The 23,707-nt window shown below is 46.0% G+C and overlaps 1 protein-coding gene across 1 annotated transcript in view; it reads right to left on the bottom strand.

The window, feature by feature from the left end:
- jarid2b (jumonji and AT-rich interaction domain containing 2b) overlaps positions 1 to 22,969 on the bottom strand; it is a 98,681-nt gene extending 75,712 nt beyond the window's left edge. Inside the window, exon 1 of the mRNA XM_084562835.1 lies at positions 22,413 to 22,969. Coding sequence (XP_084418961.1) covers positions 22,413 to 22,460 — 48 coding nt within the window. The 5' untranslated portion in view covers positions 22,461 to 22,969. The remainder of the gene's footprint in view (positions 1 to 22,412) is intronic.
- Between the last annotated feature and the right edge of the window lie 738 nt (positions 22,970 to 23,707).

The following is a 23,707-nucleotide window of genomic DNA, read 5'->3' as shown; positions in this document are numbered from 1 at the left end:
AATTTGTCAGCCTAGATCACAGTCTATGAGTGGTCCGGACTTAAGTGTTGCCTCTTTGCCTCTCGATCCGTTCATCGCCGGGCTTCTTGCATCACCGTCTAAACAACGGCCTTGTCAAGTAGCACGTTTGAAATCTTTCTGAGAAGTATTAACAGTCGGCGGCGTCTCTGTTCCTGATTCATGACAAACTATGAGAGAGAAATAGTCTGAACCACAAAGAGGTTTTTGACATTCACCACAAACCAAACTGTAAATATATGTTTAATTTCACCAAAACTCCTGCACAGCATCTCGTTCCTTCACTGCAGTCCTCTCGTGTTCTCGGTTCTGGCGCCCTCCCAGCGATAGGATTTTCTCTCGCCATAATTACTATCTGTCCTTAACTGGGAAATTGTATATATCAAGCCACAATGTCATACCGCTGAGCTAATAATAACGAAAACAGAAAACGTGGTATAACCAAAGCTACCTCATCTCCGAAGGACCTGATCATATCATAGCAGTTACCATAACGTCACGAACCCATGCCCGGTGGAATAACATTCGTCGCAGGAAAATGACGGCGCTAGAAGAACCACAACAAAGCCCCACGTCTTCATCGCTTAGCTGTCTCAAATCAATGTCAGCGTCGTGGTGCGACAACTTGCGGTGGTGCAACGTCGAGGGAAAGGAAAGAGGGGGAGGGGAGGTTGGTGGAGGTGAATCTAGGTTTGACTGAATCACCCTTTCATGTCGGCGTGAGGTTTCTCATGAGGAAACATTTGAGTGCAGCGGGAAGGCCGGGCATGCTGGAATCAGCAAAATAAGAGACAAGAAAAGAACAGAGAGGCTTTAAGCGAGACGAGCGTGCCAACACTGCGTAGGCATGCCGTCGTGAAGCTTTGAAAAATTGACCTGATAGGTATTTGTGCAAAAGAAAATAAGTAACAGTGGTCATGTGTGCTTGCTGCCAGCTATTCAAAGCAGCCCTCATTGCTTCAACGCAAGTATAAAGAACCAAAAGTAGTCACAACATGCTGCCAGAGAAATCTTAAATGCAACCAGTAGGAGCATTTCCTTTCCAACTGTATAATATATGCGTTAGGAAAAAGGATTCCTTAGTCTAACCTGGCCATGACCTTTTTTCCTTCTGACTGTCTTCCTTATCAGAGGAGGAAACTTTTGCCTCCGAGTCCTCGTCAGCTTTTCTTCTTGTAATCAAGGCATTTTTTCTCCCTCTCGCACTCTCTTTCCGTCTATCAAACACACCCACGCACAGAAGTTGGGACGGGTGCCAAGTCTGAGGGCTGAGGAGCACATTTCAGCAGCGCAGAGCACGTTCGGGCCTTCGCGCAACGACTTAAATAGATCCGCCGCTCAAATGTCACTCCGCGCTGGCCTCGACTTCAGATCGCTGCTCGTAGATTTCACCCCTCGAAAAGGGGAGCCAAGAGCGCGCGAAGACAATCGGATGAGCGCTTGCGTGCGTTTCGCTGCGTGCCCTTATCGCTGCGGAGCAGGAGGGACAAGTTCAGAATGATTTGCAACGCATTTATCCTGCAACCTAAAAGCCCAACGCCCGTGTGCGCCGTGCGTACGCGCTCGTTTCTCCGAGACAAAGGGTCACTGAAAGCAATCAATCTCGGGGAGGCACTGGAGAAAAACGTTCGCCACTCGCTTGTCTTAATCTATTGTGTCCCTTTCATTTCACGTTGGCAGACGGAGTGGGAGGAGACCTATGTCAACAGGAGAGAGCCGTGGTGACAATGACGTGGCATAAGGTGTGACGATATGCAGGGATGTTGAAGTGTACACCGACATTCCTGGGATTCCTGAGTGTAAGCATTTGACCTGAGGAACCCGTCAGTAGAAGGAAGAAAACCAGGACTACGGAACTCTTTAGCTTGAGTATTACAACGCTGAACATGGTGTAATGTTGTTAGGCCGGTTGTTAACTCTACACACCATCTGAGTTAGGGTAAGGGGGAGGGTTGGAGGAGGGTCACGGTGACTCTGGCCCTCTAAAACCACATCTCCCAGGAGGCTCTGGGGATTTATTGACCACAGGGGCAGTCAGGAGTCTGGAGCTAACACAGTCTCTAACCAGACCAACGGGGAAAGAAGTAGAATTAGTACAGGAAAGGCCACAGGGGAGTGCCTGAGCCTGTGTGTTTGAGTGTGTGTGTGTGTGTGTGAGCTCGCACTGAGAAGTGTTCCTGTGCACAGTAGACAGGTTAACTGCCAGTGTCTGCTCACAGCGGAAGACAGGCCAAAGAGCTGCCGCCCCAAACATCCGTTATTTAGGGAACAGCCATTGATCTTCCTCTCCTCCCCTCCCCTTGTCTCTTATTCGCTCTCTCACTCTCTCCACACCTGCTCCCTCTCTCTCTCTAGCCTCCTCCCCTCCGTCTCCCTTTGCCCGAGACTTATCCTGCCTTCCCTCCCTCCTTCACTCTCTGCCTCTCTCCCCTTTCTTTGCCAAGCTACGTCAGTCAGCAGCTCGACCACCAGGCGAAAATCACTCTGCACTGAATTCTAAGCCCTGCTTCTTCTTTTTTTTTCCCCTCCCTGCCCTCCTCCGTCCCTGTGTAAGTGGTGGGTTTGTGCGGCGAGGAAGCTGATTTGACTCAGGCTAGCCTTGACAGTGTGTTACTGATAGCCGTGCAAACCGCATGCACAACATGAAAAAAAGGCCCTCGGATCTTTCCTTTTTTTTCCCCCTCTCTCTCTCTCTTCCATTTCCCAAGATTGTTTTCCCACACAGTCAGTCTCCTCGCGTTTCTGCCGAATGATGCAAATCTCAGGAGGTCTGCTTTTTTTTCCACCATAAAACCACCGAGTGAGAGGACTCGGGATTTTTGACGATTGTCAAGGTTCCCCCCCCTGTTTGCAAATCACTCAATATCCGGGTTCCCTTTCCCACTAAAGCTGCGGAGTGTGGGGGAGGAAAGATCTAGGAATTCTCTGTGCGAGCGCTCGGTACAGTGAGGACTCGGTGGGAAGAGAGTCCGGTACACTGAAGCCTTTGTAAACTAGCCAGCCACCCACACGCTGTGCTAGGCTAGCAGATACACGCTTGTGACTGGAGAGACAAGGGCTGTTCATGGAGCACGCTGTAGTACATACCAAAACAATAAAGTATACAGCAATAAGTGCACGAACATAGATCAAGAATGAAGCGTCCAACTAAACAGAATGTGGTTTTCCGATCTTTCTAAAGCCAACAATTGCACAATCTTAGTATAAATAGTCTTAAGACATACTTAATTTAGACCCTTTTTCCTCTCTCAGTGCATATGCTGTATATTCAATAAAAAGTTGCAATTAGACTGTATTTCCAGTTTCCAGTTTCAGCTGAAATGAATAAAAAGATGGCATACTCTTTGGTGTAGCCGTTGTGCTTTGACTATGCAAACATGCATTTTTTATCACGTTCGTGCTTCCACACACAAAACACCCACTTCCTTGGTGCGACTCTGATCTTTGCATTTTATCAGTACAGCTTCTCACAATGGAGGAGTACGTGTGAGAGCGTGGCTTTGCATCGCCTCAGCCCTCCCCGTCACAGCGGAGGAGTACGTGTCAGAGCCTTCTACGTCCGTACTCCCTCCCGCACTCCCTCGTTTCCACACCTCCACCTCGCCGCCCAGGTCACGCCCCCTGCTTTCCCTGCAAGGCAAAGGGCACCCAAAACTGATGGAAGGCCTGTGCAGCGCGAGCCCTGCCCGACGCTTCAAACAAACGCTACCCCCACCACCGCTCGCGCACACCTACGCATGCTGTCACTCACTCTGTCACGCGTACACAAACACAGGCTCTCTGAAATTACCATCTACAAGATGTAATGATGTGGCTTGCTATATAGACGCAGCGTGGTGCCATTTCTCTTTTGTTGTCGTTGGATAAGTGGGATCAAATAGTGTAGCACCACACTGGGGCAAATGTCAGGTTCTGTTACTAACTACTGCTGGAACTATTGTGTGACCATGTGCGGCACTGTACGGTAAATCTGATCTTGTGAATTTACTGGATAAGAGCTGTAACAATTACGTTTCATTTTAGGAGAAAAAAAAAATCTAATAAAATCTAGATCTACGTGGGATCTATTTCCTGGCAGTGAGCCGTAGCGCCGGAGAGCTGAGTGAACCCAACGTACGAGATTGTGGATGTGACTACTTTTTGGAAAGCCAGCGGTGACATAATAAGATTTTCCCCTCCCTAAGCTCTTGATGTTTTATTGGTGATGGAGGCTTTTCTTGCCAGCTGTGTCATAATGAAACTCATTTGAAATCTGTTCGTCTTCCTGTCAGCACAGCTGAGGAGGAGAGGGAGGTGGCGCAGGGGAAAGTGTGTACAGACGGTGACGAGGTCAAAAGATCTTCTGAAAGTCATGTTTCGGGTGAGTGTGTCAGACTGAAGGCAAGCTTTTCCAATGGCAAATACTCGTTCCAAACACATTTAGAAAGCCAAATTGATCATTTCTTCTAGTCTAGGGACATTCACAACACGTGTTTTGATGTTTAAGCTCACCATTTTTAACCACAGTTACGAAAACTGCCACCCGACGTACTTTGCATGTCCAAACCACAGGAGGCCGAGAAGGAGGCCCCTGCACTATCCCTGGGGAAACCCTGCGCATGTTTGCGTGCCAGGCGTCTCTCCTGCTGGTTTGAATAATTAACTTGGGGCCTGTTTATCCTCTGGGCTTATTCAGAGTTGCTGGACCGTTGACTCACTCTTTTTTAATTCCCTCCGGTTTTGGGTACAAAAAAAAAAAAAAACGGGGGACACGGTACTGTGTCTTATGGGGCCGCGCTTAAACAGAAGCCACACACTTTCTCCTCTCCGGGGTGTGAAAGTTTGTGGTTTGTGGCGACTGTCATTTCAGAAAGAAGAAAAAAAAAGAAGAGAGAAAAACTGATGCACAGTTTCTCTGATGTGTTCCCGGTTAACACAAAAACATGGGGATTTCTGCTAATCGTATACGGGCTTTTGGGTCTCGGTGAAAGGGGGGTAAGCGCATCGTATATTACAGATATGATGAGAAATTCAGCTATATGAACAGAAGTGACAGTAATGGAAAACATCACGGTTAGGAGAACAGTCACAACGAACGGAATATGTGAGTTTGTTCTCTTCTTCTAAACCCTGCCTATAGGTTCGCGTTTGAGATTACTAATGTTGACCAAATCTTTTGACAACCCACGCTGATGTTTTCGGGGCAGCTAGGAGACTGATTAAAAGTGAAAAACACTGCCATGTCGCTGTTTGGTACTTGCGTGCAAACAACTGATCTATTAAAGCTAAAAAAAAACAAAAACAATAAACCACTGCTAACGTATATTCAAACTTTTCCTGACCTGAAGTCACTCGACAAAACGCCTGCGTATCCAAATCAATGTTGTATTGACGTAACTGGTGGCAAGCAGTAGTTTTCATTGTATTTGGCAGCGCATTGATTTGAACACGCGCTGATCCCTCCCCTCATCTATAATCATTTGGATGCTTAAGGCCTCTCGCAAAGAAAGAGGGATGCTTGTCTCATAGGTACAAAGGGAAAATGGAGGACCATTCTTACAAGGGAGTATTGCATGTTAGCGTGTCTTACGTACAGCCTCTAGTTTAATCATATAATACCTTTGAGCCTGTAATTTTCAACTTGCCGTTTCCTTGTGTGTGCATTTACCCTTTTTCCCCTGCCTTTGTAAACTAAACAAAATGCAGCTCTTGTATATTGTAGAACATACCCAAGGACATAGCTCAGAAGCCATTACGGAGCAATCTTCAGCTCTGGTTTCACTTCCCATTAGCCATTCAGAGCCATGACAATACCCAGGGGGGAAGACAGCGCAGCCGTGGCTTCTCCTCTCTGCCAAGGCCTTCAGTTCTCTCTTTCCGAAGTCCTGTGTTTTATAATACGATGATATATTTTTCACCGAAATTCTTTGCTCATCCCATTTTATCTTCCCATAATATGAAGGCAAAGAGCCTTAGCAACCCAGGGAAGACTCAAGGACTTACAGGTCGAGGGGAGAGGCAGAAGCTACCATGTATGATGTATGCGCAACGTCCACACGTGGCGTGCACAGCATCATTAGTTTCCCATTTAAAGTTAAGCATTACTTAAACATAATGTTAAAAAGCAAAGGGCAGTCACACTTTTTCTTTGAATGCTCTAAAGAGTTCACATATGAAATGTAGAGGTTAAAGTACAGCTGATTTAGGTAGGACCTATTTTTGCTCCACCGTCCCAATGGCCAAGTTAGTTTTGCCTTACGCCTGCCCTTCTTCCCCCCTAGCTCCAGTCCCAGATTACCCATCAATCCCATGTTATTCCACTGGCTTAGACAGCCCACCAATCAGACGGCAGGATGGGGAGGAATATGATAGTGGATTGGCTCGTGGGGGGGAAAGGGGTGGAGCCGTCCAGCCAGCCCCTAACAACAGCCGTGTGCTGTGAAAATGAGTGTGTATGAAAGACGGAGAGAATTCACTCATCTAGTTTCGCTCTCTGTAGTATTTACTTTTCCCTCTGCCTCTCGATTTCTCCGCTTGCCTCTCGTGCCAGCGCCCTTCTGCCTTCCTCTGCATTTCTCATGCACACTTGCTCCGTCTCAGAAAGTGCTTTCCCCATCCAGTTTTTTCCCTTTCCCCTTCACTCCCTCGACTGTCAATCTGCGCGTGAGTGCTGACTCTGTTGCTTGCAGCGACACTGAACAGAGCTCTGCCGTAGCTTCAGCCTCCTCACACACACACACTCTTACATACACAGTTGCCTGATGCTGTTAAAGCCGGGGGAGATCAGGTTGGTTCCTAGCGGAAGGAAACAAATTACACGCTGTGCTACACATGCCCACACACAAGTGCATATGTGCGCACACACACATGTATGCACTCACGCACACATGTACGCACTTGCGCACACACACTAGCGGCTCAGCTCGGGTTGAACGGGGTCTCTCCGCTGACCTACTTCTTTACCGTCACTCAGAGCCAAACGCTGGGCACACTCGCACTCAACATAAACTCTGCAAGAAAGGCAGCAATAAAGACCGCTGCTCGCATGATGTCAATGTTTAGGCTCAAGAGGGGATCCTAACCTCACATTCCTCCCTCTCTGTTTCTTGTGGCGAGGAGACGGAACAAAAAAAAAAAAAAAAAAGTGCCCCTTGTGTAGACTGGAGGTGTTAACAGCCAGCTACAGCCTCAAGCAGCCATCTTGTCTGTTTGTGTACGTGAGAAGAATAGGATGAGAGTAAAAATGAGAAGCAGAAAGCTGACTCGAGTCCTGTGGGTGTGTTATTATTGTCATTATCACACAAGCGCCTTTTTAAACTTTAAGCTTTCCAGTAGGGCCGCGATCATTTTGGGGATTTTGTAAGATCTCATTGTTAATTCTGTCCTATGATCCTCTTATGAGAGACAGTGAGAGATCCCTTTTCACTGCAGCTGTGGACAGCGCACACAGCAGCTCCATTCAGACTTTTTTCATCCGAAAACGACCTTGGCATGCTTTCTCTGCTGCTTTACTTTTAAATAAAATCCTTTCAGAAGTAGAAAACGTTTGTCCAGAAATTGACAAAGAACAGTAGTAGTGACAAAGACTCTGTTCTTTGGAATATTAGAGCCCTTTACGCATCAACATCATCGTTGTGTCCGGGTCTATTTGAAGGTTTTCTTGTGCAAATGCTATTTAACAAATAGTTTAACAATAAGTCAACTGCTACTCAGCCGAGACTGGAGGCTCTTAAGCTTCTCGCATAACAGAAATGTTTTACTTTTCTAATCTAACACACTGGAAAGAAGCTCCACTTTTGCAGGTCATGGGCAGACGCAAGTTTAACAGTCGTTTTAAATAGTAATTTCAGAAATGCAGCCAAGGCCCAGGATCCCCTTTGCAAAAATTAAAATGCATTTGTGTGCACCATCTTAATTAGAAGCTACTTTAACGGGCAGTTTCAGGTAGTTTCCAGGCAGGACGTGATTTTTATGAAATGGCTGGCAGAGAAAAGTGTAACATGACCGTGCAGCTGTGGTGCATTTCTCTTGCCACGGTCACTGACTCGTACAACCGCTTGTGCCATAACACCTGCAGCCAAAACAGGTGAATATCACAGAGGAAAGCGAGGTGCTTCCCAGACACACAAAGGCCTTATCGTAGACCTTCAACCATTACACATTACCCAAGACACATGAAGCCCACAGAAGGGGGAGGCATGTGTCCATTGTTAGTGGGGGGGGGGGCTCATGAGACCCCCCCCTCCCTTCTCACTGCTCTTTGAGCCCTGACAATAGCTGCATTGATAACACCTACCAGCCAGAGAGATACTGGAGGAGAGGAAGGAGGAACAGAAAAGGGACAAAGAGAAATAAAGGGAAAAAGCCACCGCGGCTTGTGAATGGATATCCATTCACTTCCTTGACACGCGGAACATTTGTCCCATAAGGAAAGTCCTATGTGAGTCTTTTTCCCCTCATAAGACAATAAGCAGTACACTCTTGGAAAAAAAAAGATTAGCTTAATGTGAGATGAACGGAAAAAAGAAACCTATAACTCAACAACCCTGCGTCGGTTATCAGTCAGTCGTTCATTTAGCCAGCTAGCCGTCGTATGATGGATCAGGTTGGGCACGATCACAATAAACTGCGCCAGTGAGTGACAGCCGCCTTCGTAAATCAATCCGTCTGACAAGTTCTTCATACATCAGCACCCTCGTTTATGGAAATCATATGCAAACTCGCTGTCAGGCACTAGGCGCATTCATAAGGGTTATTCAATTCCCCCACAAGATTATTTTCTGTTTTTGCACTGCGGAAGAAGAAATAATAAAAAAAAAAAGATTCACGAACAAGTGGAGGGAACGATTAACTGCAGTGGCTCGGGGAGCTCGGACACATTTCTCTGCACAGTTGTGGGAAAGCGGAACGGAGCCGTGTGTCTGCTGTTACAATTACTGCCAGCAAAATCCCAAATTTCACTTTACAGTGGCAGAGGTTGGGGGAAAAAAATAACTGATTTAAACACCCTTATGATCTTGCAAACCACAAGTGCAGCTAGGCAATCTGGGCCTCATGTCAACAGCTCACTCTGGACTTGAAACAATAAATATCTAATCCCCGTCAAGCTACAGGGCCGCTGCGCAGCTCTGGGCCCCGTGAATCAATCAGGGTTTCCTCCCCCTTTAGGTGTCCGTGACACACGTTAAGGGAGTATTCGGTGGGATTTAGAGTGCGCTACAGATGCAATAACAATGCAAGTGAGTGACGAGTGTTTACTTGTATGGTTTGTGTGGAAGCAGGACCGGCAGGTAAGTTTAGCATTAAATTCTTATGAAATGTGGAGAGTGTGCGCAGTTTTACATTCATAAGAATACAATATTGAGGAAAAGCTGAGGGGGGTGATGTGAAAACGACAGGAGGGAACAGCAGGGATGCAGGCAAGCGACTTCATTTCCCATGATACCACCTTGGCCGCTAGCTCAATTCGAGACGACGTGTCACGAGGTTAAACGGCTCTCCTGATTCCTGCAGACAGTTATTCAGGGTCAATGAGTCTGACCTCAACAACCTCCTGCATTTTCCAGTAAAGACACAATAATGATGGTTCAGTGCCAGCCTTAAAAACACGACGTGTTCAACTGCGCTAATTCAATGTTACGAGGTACCGAACGCGCCCCGCGCCACGGGATGAAGCCGAAGTCGACGCCGAGATTAAAATTTCAATATAGGCCAAGTCACTCGATATCACAACCATCATATTTCAACCGTGCTAATCAAATTCACAAGCGTGACCTCTGGGGTATATTAAATGTGTATATAACATGTGTCATCTCTCAAATGTTTTGCGGGGGGGAGATATCCATCTACTCTGGTAAATACAGCGCAAAAGCAGAGCCAGCAGCAGTCACAGTAGCTACAACAAATTTGCTCCCCATAAAAATGAGCAGTGGATAGGTTTCAGCGTGCAGCTTGCCAGAACCACGGGAGGGAGACTAAATGATTATGTTACAACAACACCGCTCCAGCTCTCAGAAAACAACAATCAGGGGCTAGGTAGGATATTGCGGCGGAGTAAAATTAAAGGGGAGTGGGAGCGAGACAGACAGAGGGAGGGAAGGAGGGAGAGTGGGGGGCAGATTTTATGGAGATCATCAGGGGCTGCAAGCATGTTTGTCTCTAATTGTGCTGCAGAGCGACGCTACTAATAAGTAGCCTGCCCCGACATGGATATATTCTCTTTATGAGTTGACAGAAGGAGGAAGCAAGAGAAAGATAAGCCGCTTCCACGTCCCGAGCAGCTATGACAGACTGATCCTGTGCAGACCATGACCCGTCAATCAAACTCTGCCCGGACCGAAACCAAAGTTTAAACCCCAAACGACGGCGCTTCCTCTCAACATTCATCGTTGCATGATTTGAACCAAGAAAAAAAAAATAAATAAGAACCGTCAGCGCAGTGGCCTGGAAAGGGTTAACAGGCAGCAGGTTGAGCCTAATGCAGATTGTCAGGGAGATAAGATTACCATTGAGGTTGATGGTTAATGGAGGCCACAGCAAGCCTCCACTGAGACGTCACAGGAAAAGCAGGGACGGAGCCCGACCAACGATCACACAAATGCCCCATTCACACCGCCGGCGGCGCGGGTTCAACCTGCCGCCGTGGTCGATCCGACTGGGTCAACGTGCGTCACAACATTCGTCTATGCTTTGATAAGGGATGATACTCGCATAAATAATTCAAGCCGGTAATTGACTTCTGCAGACTGTTGCACATCAGGCTCTGAACCGCAAGACGTACGCGTCTGTGGAGTTGTCAAACTGTCTTCATAGCCTAATCTCCACTATGAAAATGGTAAAACACAGACGAACGATAAGGCAGACAGGAGAAGATTCATCACCTATCACCTACTGGCCCGAGTAATGTATACCTTTAAATCCAGTCTTACACAACCACATCTAACAAAGCAAAGCTGGATCTAAAAGCAGGTTAAACTTGTTCATGCAGACTAAAATATAATCACTCTCTAAAGCCATGCATGACAGATATGGGACAGGCACTGGAGTTAGTTCAGCTGCATGAGTCAATTTTTTGATGCTTTATTTTATGTCAGCACAAAATATATACACTCCCACTTTTAGAGTTCCGATGTATAATATACAAAAGGTCTCATTAAACCACAAGCAAAAGCAACATCAGCTCAGACATTTCACAAACTGTACACAACGGTGACATTTTCCATCCAAAGACCCCAGCTGCCAAACCGACATCTAAAGCTCGCACACAGTTTACAGCGCGACACCGCTGCTCATTTACAACTCACCTAGACCTCATAGTGCTACATCCAAAGCCTATTTTCTTTGTATTCTGCTGTGTCCAACATCTTAAGCCCTTTAAAGCCTCCGTTTGTGTGTCTGTGTGTGTGTTGCCGTATGATGGCAGATTAGACTGTAGCCAGAGAACGTTATGAAACAAAGCCAGGGCTTAGGCAAGGGAGTTCCTCTGCTTTGGGACTTGTAGTGAGGGCTCAGGAGTCTATTCCCTGCCACAACTGCTGGCACAAAAAAAAAAAAAAAAAAAAAAAAAGACAAGAGGCAATTAAATGATTTTCACCTCGCAGTTTGGGACGAAACCTCTTGTACCTTGGCCCCCCTCCTTTGGTCCACTCACTACACCAATCGCACACAAAAGGAAATTCTTCTAGGCCTGAGGGGCCCAGAGGAAGGGGGCGCAAGATTGAGAGAATATAGGCGATGCAGAAAGGGAAGGCAAGGAAAGAGAGAGCACGTAAATAGCGAGGAAAGGTAAAGATGTGTGTCAAAGCGAAGGTGCAGGCAGTGGAGGGAGGGCGTCGAGAGGAGGGTGAATAATGGCGCTGGTGCTGTGGGAACGGAGAATGAAGGTGATGCATGAGGGGCGATCAGACGGCGTCAGCGGCGCTAGCAACTTAAGAGGAGTGAGGCGACCACACGCTTACAGCAGACTCCATTACCGGTAGCTGACCACAAAGGGAGTCAAATTCATTCGGGAAAAGGGCGACAAAAGAGGACTCCGCCTTAGACGAGCGCAATGCTTGAGCAGCTAGTTGCGTCACTGGTGGGAGAGATATTTTGATAACTCACTGTTATCTGATTTGGTGTTGTCACTATGACAAATCGATTAGATTTCATGTTAGATATTGTTAGATGTGTGGTCATGTAATGCATTAAACCTCAGACACACTCTAGTACTGTATCGTTGTTTGTGGGCGATGCTTAATATTAGTGGTGCCATTACCTTTCATTCAGAAGTATGCCTTTCTAGACAATTAGGAATACTACGGACTACTCGTAGAGACTGTCATTTGCAGTCTATAACAACAAGCATAGCTGGATTAATGTACTTAGTTAACCAAATCAGAAAACATACAGACGGGTTTGGTTTTATGTGCAATCTATCTACAATTTCGGCTGCAACCCTGATACAATTGAGATGAACGAAGATGGAAGTGGGAACGGACCTTCAAACAGAAACCTGAATAAAAAAAAATAAAAAAATGAAACCATCTGCAACAGTATGCTTCACGTGATAACACTATACCCTTTACTTTCAAGTTGTTCAAGATGTTCCAACTCAAAACTCTGTGCCACATAAACACGCAAGCCACAGCTGCACATTTAAATACAGCCAGAACGTTAAAAAACATGGAGACATCAATGAACACAACCCTCGGATCAGTAAACACAGCTCTGTTCTGATTAATATCCGTCAGTAACATTTGGCCGACTTTGTTTTTGTGAATCAATACGCGACGCAGTGAATTCATGCGTCCCCCCCCCCCCACCTGAACGATACAGGAATTAAAAACAACTGTCGTATGTGACTGAACGGTATGAGTAATATGAAATTCCGATCTCGATTTCTGTGACTGAATGGCGTGGTCGTTTGCTCAGAATGAAAATCATTGTCAATAATGGTAAAATAACTGATTTACGGTCAGGAAATAGGCCACCGGTATGAACTGTGAAAGTTTATTTCGTATGACTGTACAGTTTGCAGAATACGACGCATCATCTGCCTAACATAAGCAAAACGGGTGACTGAATAAGAAACTGTATTCGCACTAGATAACATTTTCTGTTCTCTGAAAGGGTTCCACAAACGGCCATCACTCTGCTGTGGTGTTTACTTGTATTTCTGCGCTGTCTTTAGGCAAATTTTTACAGGAAAAAGCTAAAACACCAACTCTTGGGAGATAAAAATTTCCCTTCTCAACTACGTTTTCTCGGGTTCGTGGTCACACTCTTGATTTCTCTGACTCACGTGATTGCAAGACAGATCTACTGACTTCCCCAGAACGCAGCCAGGAACTAGATGCTCCAGCAGCAATCTAACTTCATCTAGTTCCACTCCTGAAACAAATAGGAAGAGATGTCTAACTTGCTCAGAAAACCCTATAAGCATGTCGGTTTCTATAGAAACATGGGGGTGGGAGGGTATACGGTAAATCCCCCTTATCATGCACGCACATCCCACACACACAAAACGCAGAGACATAGAGGAGAAAGTAAAGCAGCTGGGGGCTATACATTCATCACCATGGTAACTTCCTGCCAGCCGGCTTACAAACTACTTTTATCCCGAGTTTGTTTCTTGATTACTCATTTCAATGTGTGAAAGTGAGCATTCATCTATGACTTGGATTCCGCCAGCAGTTAGCTCATTTCCTATCCACATTCGCAAACAATTAAATCTATAAACAGCCATAGTTCGCGCCAGCCTTTGAGGTGTGCGCTTCCAGGAGCTGCGGTTATTACGGCGGACATCAGCAGGACGGGCCTCGCCTTTTACTGCCCTCACTCTGGATATTCCACTTGAGATGGTGCCTAATTTGATTATTTCTATCCACTTGGATTTCTTCTCCTTGACGATCACAGGTTGTGAATTCCAGGGCTGGTCGTCCCCCCACTTTCCTCCCCTCTCCACACACACACACACACACACCCCAGGCCTTGTGATGTTTGATCCAGGGCCAGGGGAGGCCGGCCAGACATTCAGCCCAGACTCTGGCGCCCTTCCCTCAGTGTACCATGCACTATAGCTCCCTGCTGTGAGGCCTGGAGGAAATCATGCAGCCAAGAGAATTGTAAAAGCCCTCAACTATTGAGCAGAGGTTAAAAGGGGGGGGGGGACACAATACCAATGCCTTTGACTCACACTCTGCTTCTCTCTGTGGAAAAACCTAAAAAGCAGCTATTGCTTAAAAAAAAGGGATCGATATTCCTTTAGACTTACCTTTTTCAAAACCCCTTCCATTAAGAGGAATAAAATAATAAGCCCTCAAAGTGCTTGAAGACACCTTTAACTAGAATATCACATCAACAACTTGCAATCGACAGAATACAAAAAAAACTGCCTTTAAACTATAAATTCTTTAAATTTTGCAAAGTGACAATCCCAGAGGATAACACCGTGTGTATGTGTCTGGCATGGTGGGTTAATTCACACAGATGTGTAGAGGGTTTGAAAGTTTCACTTGGCAGATTAAATCAAAACAAAACAAACGGAAGAATGCAAGGGAAAAAAAGTGGGGGGGTTGTAAAACTACCAACAACCTAATCTACCCCGAACACTCGATAATCACGTGCAACTGCACATAAATTTTAAAACTGAAAGTTAAGGTCAAGGGAACAGATCCCTGGCTCCTCCTCTGACGCTGCAAGCCGATTCCACGGCGAGGCAAGGAGGAAAATATCCCCGCTTCCTCGGCCCTCCCTCCAGCGGTGTCGCACAGAAAGCTCCCGGCACCTCTTTCCTCCCTCCGTGGCTGTGAGTAATCGCAATCGAGCGGACGAGTTGAGAGGGAGGAGATGAGACGGAGCAGAGTCTAAAATTCCACTCAGTATTCTATTACAAGACAAGATGGAGTTCGTGGGGTTGGGGAGATGATGCGTTTGTTGCGGCGTTTGGAGAATGGATGAAAACAGAATGAATATATATATATATATGTGAACCGCTCTCACGGGCTCTGACCACCCACCACTACCGCCCCGTTCTGCTTCCTCACATGCGAGCTGACAAGGGAGCCGGCACATCCGACAACTCAGCAGCAATGCAGACCCTCCCCCCAACCATGTTTCAGCATGAAAACACGCTACCGTCCAGTCCTCCAAGTACAGTGTGGAAGGCGGCGAGCGCAGGCCAGCTGCAGTTAACACCTTTTTTCTAACCAGTCATTTCACTATAAATCACTCAAGTCAAGATTTACACCTTTTAGTCTGCCTTGAATCAATAATCTTTATGCAAAAAAAGACTCTCTTTTTTTTTTACCACATATTTTTTATATACGTATATCATAGCCAGGGGTGAAAAGTAGATTTTAAGCAGCAATTGTGGTCACCCAGCCACTTTCTTCACTGGCTCATTACTCCCCCGGTTAGAGAGGGCGGGAGGTGGAGCCTGCCATCCTGAATTAAGGCCTCCCTCGTGAGGGAGCAAATGCTTGGTAAAAAGGGGTTGCGTTCGAGAGCTCTTTAGTGGAGGGAAGGTCACAGTTCCATAACTAGCCACGCATAGCTGGAGAGCCACTGTTGAGAAAAAAAAAAAGGGGGGGGGATAATGATTGTCAAATAAAAAAAAAGTTATTGCTGGAAAATACTCTCATGAGAGACTAAATGGGAGAGCAATTCAACGGCCAAGGCAGCGCCGTGCCAGAGAGGGCCAGAACAGAGCGGCCGGTGGCTTTGTTGGCGGAAAGACACAACCTGCTCCATCATAAAAAGAATGATTCATAGATTACCGCACTTGGTAGAAAGCATGAAAGGCCGTAACGCAAAACAAGAACAGTTATGAATGTGCACTGGATGGTAAAACTGAAAAGGATTCCCGGACTGGTGACGCCATGCAACCTGCAATCTTCACACAAAATAGGATATAAAGTTGAAAGCGCGTCTTAATCTTAGCTCGGCTGTTTTTTTTTTGCTGCCTGGCGTATGTTTGACGGCAAAACTGTGACATAGAAAGAGAGGAAGTAACTGCGGATCGATACTGACTGAGCCTCTGCTCTGTTGCTTCATCCCCCGAGGCTTAATTCACTGGATGTTTAAAGACGACAGAGTCACAATAGGGGATCAGATGGGATTGACCACAGGATGAAAATGCTGGGAGTGTTTATTAAACTGATGTAGTTGAGATGACGAGCGGGGGGGAGCGGGAGGGGGGAGAGGGTGAACGGAGAACGGCCGAGGGGTTGTCGGAGGGATGTACATAATGGTCATTAAAAGCTAATGCCTGTCTAAGCTACGACAGCTCGGCGACTAAAAAAAAAAAAAGGCCGGAAAAAACACCTTTTTCAGCCTTGCGGGGCTTAAATCGAAGCCGAGGGCTAAGCTGAATTTTGAAACAAAAGCACCTGAAGATTATTTGGCGGAAACGCTACTACTATTTCTGAATGTCCTCCGTGGGCCTCGCGGAACGCAAAACTGAAGACAAAGCCGAAGTGTTGATTCAGCTTCATAGGGATCCTGAACGGATAAGCTGTGGCAACCACTCACTCACTGACCCACACACATACGCATGAGTGAGCATTTGTGTCCACACACACACACACACACACAAAAACACACACGGCCTCTCAGGGCCTGACCAGCTGTCTCACTCCCCCATCTCCATCCAAACCTGCAGGAGGATATAAATCACTCGAACGAAGACGCGCACACAGGGAACACAAGTGGTGTACGTGACACACACTCACGCCCCTGTCTACACTGGCTCTCTTTAACTGCGCTGTGTCCAAACATGCCTTGTGTCCAACTACTGGAGCATATACTGTAGAACACACCTACACAGGCTCACACACATTTCTAGCCACGCATACACATATCGCGTAACAAAGACGAGTCACACCCAGTTTTATGTCATTACTCTTGCAAATAGCCCAGCCTGCTGATGTCCGCAAGACACCAGCTCGCCAGCATGTCCTCAAAACCAGTTTATCCTACCCACTGACTGCAGGTGAACACCTAAAGACCTTTGCCTGTGCGTGGGTGAGTGCGTGCTGGTGCCAGCAGAGAGGCGGAGATTGTGCTCAGTGCCAGCAGCTGATAAGAGAAAAGGTCATATTGCATAACAGGAGTGTACGCCGTGTGCGTCTGTGACATAACGCCGTAGAAGACCGGAGGAAGGAGAAGAGCGAGTAAAGGGTAAACAGGCAGTCTGTATTTGTGTCAGAGAAAAGAGCTGAGCTGTGATGTATTTGGCCGCTGAACATCCTTCGCCGGTCCAAATTGAATACGGCAGCTCACAGAGCGCCCCGTAATGATGCAGTAAACTCTCTGTTGGCAAAGCAGGCTTTATTTTAAGGAGAGAGGGAGAGGAAAAAAAAAAAAAAAAAAAAAGCAACAACACACACGCCGCCTTCTCCTCGTTACAGCACAAACTTAATAAATACATAAATAAATAAGACTGAATTAAAAAGAGGCAGCGCTAGCCAACTTCACTCCCAGAAATGTTTCTGGCAAGTGCTCGTCAAGTCGGCAGGCCCTGCGAGGGGAAAGACGGCTGGGCCTGCAGCGTGGGAAGGCGTCTTCCTCTCTGCCTCAACACAAGACGTGAACCAAAGGCCGATGTTCTGTGCCGTGAAAAAAATGTGCTACTAAGACACAAGGGGAGAAAATGGGCACAACACATATGTCTTGTGTGCTTTTTGTTTTCTCTGCACAGTGTGAGGGGACACTTGTCTTTGTTTAAGTTATTTTCCATTGTGTGTAAATTGCCGACAACCTACATGTGGACTTTTCCATTCTTGGCAGTTAGTTTTATGCCATGCTGATACAGTTTGGCACTATGATCAAAGTAACCCTGCTTTTATTTTCCCCCACTGGTGAGTAAAAAAAAAAAAAAAAAAAGCAGAATAATGTTGCTTTCAAATCAAGTATTGTCCTCTGTAGCTTTTTCTTCGCTCCTATCACTGCAACATCCTGCTAGTTTCAAACTTCAAACACTCATCACCCTACGCTCTGTGCGGTAGTACATTGATAGAAACACCTAACCAAAAGCAAGCATGTATGGAAAGCACGTATCTTTTGCCATAAAGCCGCTCACATGTGCCACGTGGAACGTAACCATAGTGAACGTAGTCAAATAAACAGGCAGTAAAACGTTGCTTTTGCCATGGTACACTTTGGTTTGCCCCGGTAGCCATAGTGACAGAGGGGTTGCAAAGTGAACCCTGCCATGTTGCACACGTGAGGAGAAGGGAGCTTATGAAAGAAGAATTTGCATTGAAACATAAGGTTAAATGAAGCGCATTGAGGCTCAGGCACGGTGAAAAAACAACCCTGTGACCCTCTCTTCATGGTCCTACATGAGGCCCACATTTCATTTGGACAGCCCAAGAACGAGAGAGCGAGAAAGAAAGACAGGGAGAGGGGGAGATAAAGAGAGGAAAGGGAGGAGAGGAGGGGGAGAGTCTGTGCCTTTGCACTCTCCATTCTGCCCCCGCTCTCTATTTTTGTTTCCTCTTTTTGTGCACGCTCAACGCACACACTCACAGTGCAATGGATTTTCAACTTGGCCCTCATCAGTTGTGCGCCTGATGAAACAAACACTGACAGCCTCTTTACATTTGTAAAGGCCCCTGCAGCAGCTGTGCTTGTCCCACACACACCATGCGTGCACACAAACATGCACTCACACACACACACACACACAACCTTTGAATCAGAGGCCTAGCCCCAGCTGGGGCCTACAGGAAGAGCCGACTCTGCACAAAATGGCCCTGGCTGCACTGAGCTGCACTCTGCTGTGCTCTCCTGCTACTCTCGCTTACACGCATCCACAAACACACACATAGTGTATGTCATGTTTCGTTAGACAGAACAACACTGCCACACATTAGTGCATGATACCTCAGTCATTACAGAGCCACTAGCCTGCAACCACGCACTTGAAAGACGCCAACAAAGAAAATAAACCTTAGAAAAAACTGGATCACTGAAATGAAGCAGAATCTAAGTGTGCTCACTTGCTCCTTCAATAGCACTCAACTTGGCATCAGTGACAATTCCTCTTTAGGAAAATGATTATTGCCTTGCCTCGTTTGGCTTCTCATCCTCGTATTGCAAATCAAATGTTAGGACCGATAAATTTTAACATCATTCGCAAGATAGTGGGTGTCTGTCAGGTGCACAAGCTGGGGGAGGTGGGTGAACAACTCACACTTAAGTTTCGGGGGAAATGGTTAAGCCAAGCATGTATAATTGTCTTACGCTAATTAGGGAGGGGCGATGGGGTGGATAACCGGGGGCCAAGAGTCTTGTCTCAAAGCCTGGAGGTGGGAGGTGTGTGTGTGTCTGTGTGTGTCGGGGGGGCTACGGATCTGGACACCTCCAGATTGTTGTAAAAATGCATGTTTGTGAGCCCGTTTTGGCCTGGGCCAGACGTTACGCATCAAGCGCAGCTGCCGAATACACATGACAGATGTGGCACACATGCACACAAACAGGACAGAATCATGCATCCTGCAGCCGGGTCACACAGCCACACCATTTCCCTCGTCCTCGATGCTCTGTCTCCAGTTCTAATTATACAACCAAGTTATGAATAGACCAAATAAATAAAGCCCATCCAATTTTAGAAAGGGCGGCATTGCTGACCACCGCACACTGGCTCAATTCTAAAAGGGGACTTTGGCGGCAATTAGTCATTCATTTCTATGACACATCCTGTTTCCTCGATGCAAGGGGACGACGTACAAACGACTTGATAAGATCAAAAACTTATCTTTGAAATTCTCAGCCTACTTTTGCAACACACAAAGGTAAGGTTGGTTAATACTAATATAACTGAAAGTACTTGGCCACAGTGAGAGAAAGATGACTGCTGTGGTCGAATATAAGGTCACCACTATGAGTAAAAGCACCATGGGATCTTAACCGCTCCTGTTAAACACATCCAGAGCAAATGCTAAAAAAAAAAAGAAGAAAAAAAAAGACTCCAGTCTTAATTGGGATGACTCACATTTGTGTTGCTTTCTAATAAATAAATGTTGCTGACTTGTACTGAAGCAAAATGTTCACTCACTTGCCAGTTTATTAGGTACGCAAGTGAAACGGATATATTCTGATACAAGTCCAGCACTGGCTTCCTGACTGCTCAGGCCGTGAGAAAGGTGGCGATTGAACTGTATCATCATTTTGGAGGATGCGGTCTGTAGGGTTTGTTACTTGGTACTGAATTACACACCTAAGTGTTTGTTATTTAGCCTAGCTCATTGAGTAAAGCAGGGTTGCCAAAACAATAGAAACACATGTATCAACTGCGGCCTCCAAAATAAAAACACAGTTGTCAGCTGCCCTCTCATTTTTTTATTTATTTATTTATTTTTTTAATTTGCCAAATACCTTCATGAATGCAAGATTTAGTGCAGGACTGATATATGTAGCATGTATCGGTTTTCGCTATTGTAAAGAGTGTGTTTCCTATAAGAAGTGATATTAAAATGTCATCCTCTTTAAGAGTGGGGATTTCTCCTTGTATATGCTCACACTTTTTCCAGGACACAAACTGAAAGGGTTCCTCAGGAAGAAAAAATAAAATGCCACTCTAGCTATTATTAGCATAAACACTTTTAATACCCAGGAATTCATGGAAACAAATCTCTTTGTATTTATGGCCTGGTTGCTCACGTGCTCTTGAAAAACCTGTTGCTCAGTTTGGCCATGCATGACTGTTCCCTTTAAAAATAATACATATGCGTGATTTACTAGTTTTTGATGTGCTCTGTAAGAAAACTGACCGAAAGAGGAAACATTTTTTTTTTAGAGACGCTCCACATGGTGTTTTGTTGGGTACGTGAAGAGGAGGAGGAGGAAGAAGAGGTTAGCTCTGCTGACTTCAGCTTCAGAGCCTTAGCAGCCATGAGATGCCTCGTGCAGTTAAACCAAACAATGCGTCTAAGGGGCGAGTGACGAAAACTCCCCAACAACAACAACAACCTGTACACCAGAGAAGTGCCACAAACTTTAAAGCCCGGACAACACACACACTCTCTCTCTCTCTCTCTCTCTCTCTCTTTCTCACACACACACACACACACACACACCGAAGCCCGAGCAGAGGAGAAACCCATACATGGTAGCCGACTCGAGCGATATCCTCACCCGTTCACACTTTGCAAGATTAAAAGTCATTGTTTCTACCGTGAAAGAGGGCAATTAATTATTCACCTGAACCGGGGCTACATTTAGAGCCGGGACTATTCAGTTTCACGGCCCCTCTCGTCTATAAATTCACCGGAGCAGAAAGAAAATGGTCGCTTCATACATGAGCCTCTGCAATGCGACTGCCTCTTTAAAAGATTGGCTCGTTTACAAGCTCAAACGCACCGAGGAGTGCTGGTGAAATGTGAATTCTGTGGATGAAGACGAGGCCAAACCCGCTGGTAAGCTGTAAATTAAAATAAAAAATGGAGTTATCCCTAAGCTGCAATATCTGCTCTCGCGCAGAGGTCACACGGAGACCTGCTAAATAACTAAAAACCCTTGCGGACCTAACGCGAATATTGGGATTTACACAGGAGACAATCACCTAACAACAGACCCTGAAGTGTCCACGCAACGTTTAAAGTAGTGGGAATTTAATAAACATGCTGAATCGCATGACCTCCTTTCCCCCCGTGCTCTCCCTCACTCACTCTTTATGGAGGAAATTAAAGAGCCACAACAGTCCGCGAAACATGCCAGCCCCGACAGCCCCCCCCTCCTCCCTTTAAAAATAAATAAATAAATAAAAATACGCAGCACCAGCACACACAACGCCATCTGGAACATGAACTCGACATGAGCACGGTTTCGCGTGTATATTCTCAAGGTACGAGCTCAGATGAAATGCTCAGCATGGGACGAAATGGAAGCCGAAATATCTGAGCCATGGCCGACAGGCTCGTCTTCACGGCTCTGAATGGCAAAAAACGGGGAGCGAACAAAAGCCCTTTTCCTGAAAACTGTTCGCCAAGTCTTTTAATTTACAGCCGTCCGCAGGCTTTTAACACAACAGGGACGCGCTAGGCATCCCCTCCATCGTGCCTTAAAACCAGCCCAAAAAAATAATAATAATAATAATAATGAGCGAAGCAATATCCCCCCCTCTCTCTCTCTCCAAGCACCCGATGTTCAAATCGCCTAAAACATGTCTGATGTCAAAGAAACGTTGCAACACAGACATTGAATAAACATTGCTGTCTCTTTAAACGGAAGAAACATGGGATTGTTAACACGCTGAGGCGACCCAGGGACATTTTAGAGGATATTTGACCCACATTGTGCACAAGCTGCCTGATGGTAACCTTCACAATCCATGATGAAAGTTTATGCATTTTCATCGAGACGAGCGAGGCAAACTTGAATACAGCGGTCGCATTTGAGGGCATTTCGGGCAAAGAGGTGCGTTTACTTACATATTTCTTTTGAATGATATTCCTCTTAGGTCTTTCCTTGCTCATCATGCAATCCCCAGAGAAATGTTTGGTTAGAGAGAGAATGGCCACATGAATTTCTTTCTTTGACTCTCGCCTCTCCCCGGAGCTCCACCAAATGACGATTTAAATCCCCGGCTCTGTAGGAAAAGCTCGCTGCCTGTGCAGAATCCTCCTTCGGTTGTTTCCCCCCTTGAAGTATTCGGATATAAATCCAGAAATTCAACTGCCGACGACGAACGGAGACGATCTGGACCCAAACTCACTTGGGGATAACATAGTCAAAACAAATGCACAACAATAAGTTCCATTCGCCCGAACAGCTCGGCTTCTCGTCTCTGCGCACTCTCTCCCGGCTCTTTTCAAATGCATGAATATGGCTGAGGCGATGTCAACAAGTTACATCTTGCTGGAGGCGAAGACGCCACGAGGGAATTAATAAATAAGATTAAAAAATAAAACGTTAAGGTGTCACGTCTTTTTTTCTCTCTCTCTTGGCTGGAGCCTGCGGTCGTCGAGAGAGCTCTCCAGCAGCACTGCTCTGCTGACTGAGAGCAGCTCCTTTCTTCCCCTGCCTCAGCCTATCAGCCTATCGTAGCCCTCACCATTCAGCGGCAACTTCAAAATCCCAATGAGACACAAAACACTGCCAGACATCCCCATACCGTGTTCTTTTATGGACTAATAGTGTGTTTGTGGTGATTTTAACAGGCGATTTATAAGATCTTACACTAAATGGTGCGTTTTAACAAGTTATGAGGGCTCAATGTTGCTGCTGTGCCATTTTGCAGGCGGCCACGGGAAAGTTTAAGGGTCTTCCCCTGTCCCAGCTTTAGAAATAATTGATCTGTATGACCTCGTGTGAAAGAAATCACACGTGTTCGATATTTAGACTGTGATTTTGTTTCCTTTGAGCTAAAAATAAATCTCACAGGAGGCTAAAAAAAAAAAGAAAAAAGTAGGGGTTCTCAATTTCTATGCAAATTCAGTTCCCCAACCCCCACACTTCACAACACCCCCGACCTCAAACCCATGTGGTTAAACACTAAAAGCAAGGATTTGCATTTTATTCAGTGTTGTGCCTTTAGAAACCTTTCGTCTGAGAAAAAAACCAAAAAAAACCTTGTGTTGCATGTTTCAAAATCGGTGTTACAAGTTCTTTGCATGTAAAATATTATAAAACAAGCATCCGCCGACACACATGCTAGTATTATCAAAATCAAGCCCAGCTTTACTGTCATTTTGAGACACATACAACTGTAATGCAGACTGAATGA

Source organism: Chelon labrosus, assembly GCF_963514085.1.
Source record: "Chelon labrosus genome assembly, chromosome: 16".
Taxonomy (NCBI): Eukaryota; Metazoa; Chordata; class Actinopteri; order Mugiliformes; family Mugilidae; genus Chelon; species Chelon labrosus.
This window is presented reverse-complemented; position numbering and strand designations above follow the sequence as displayed.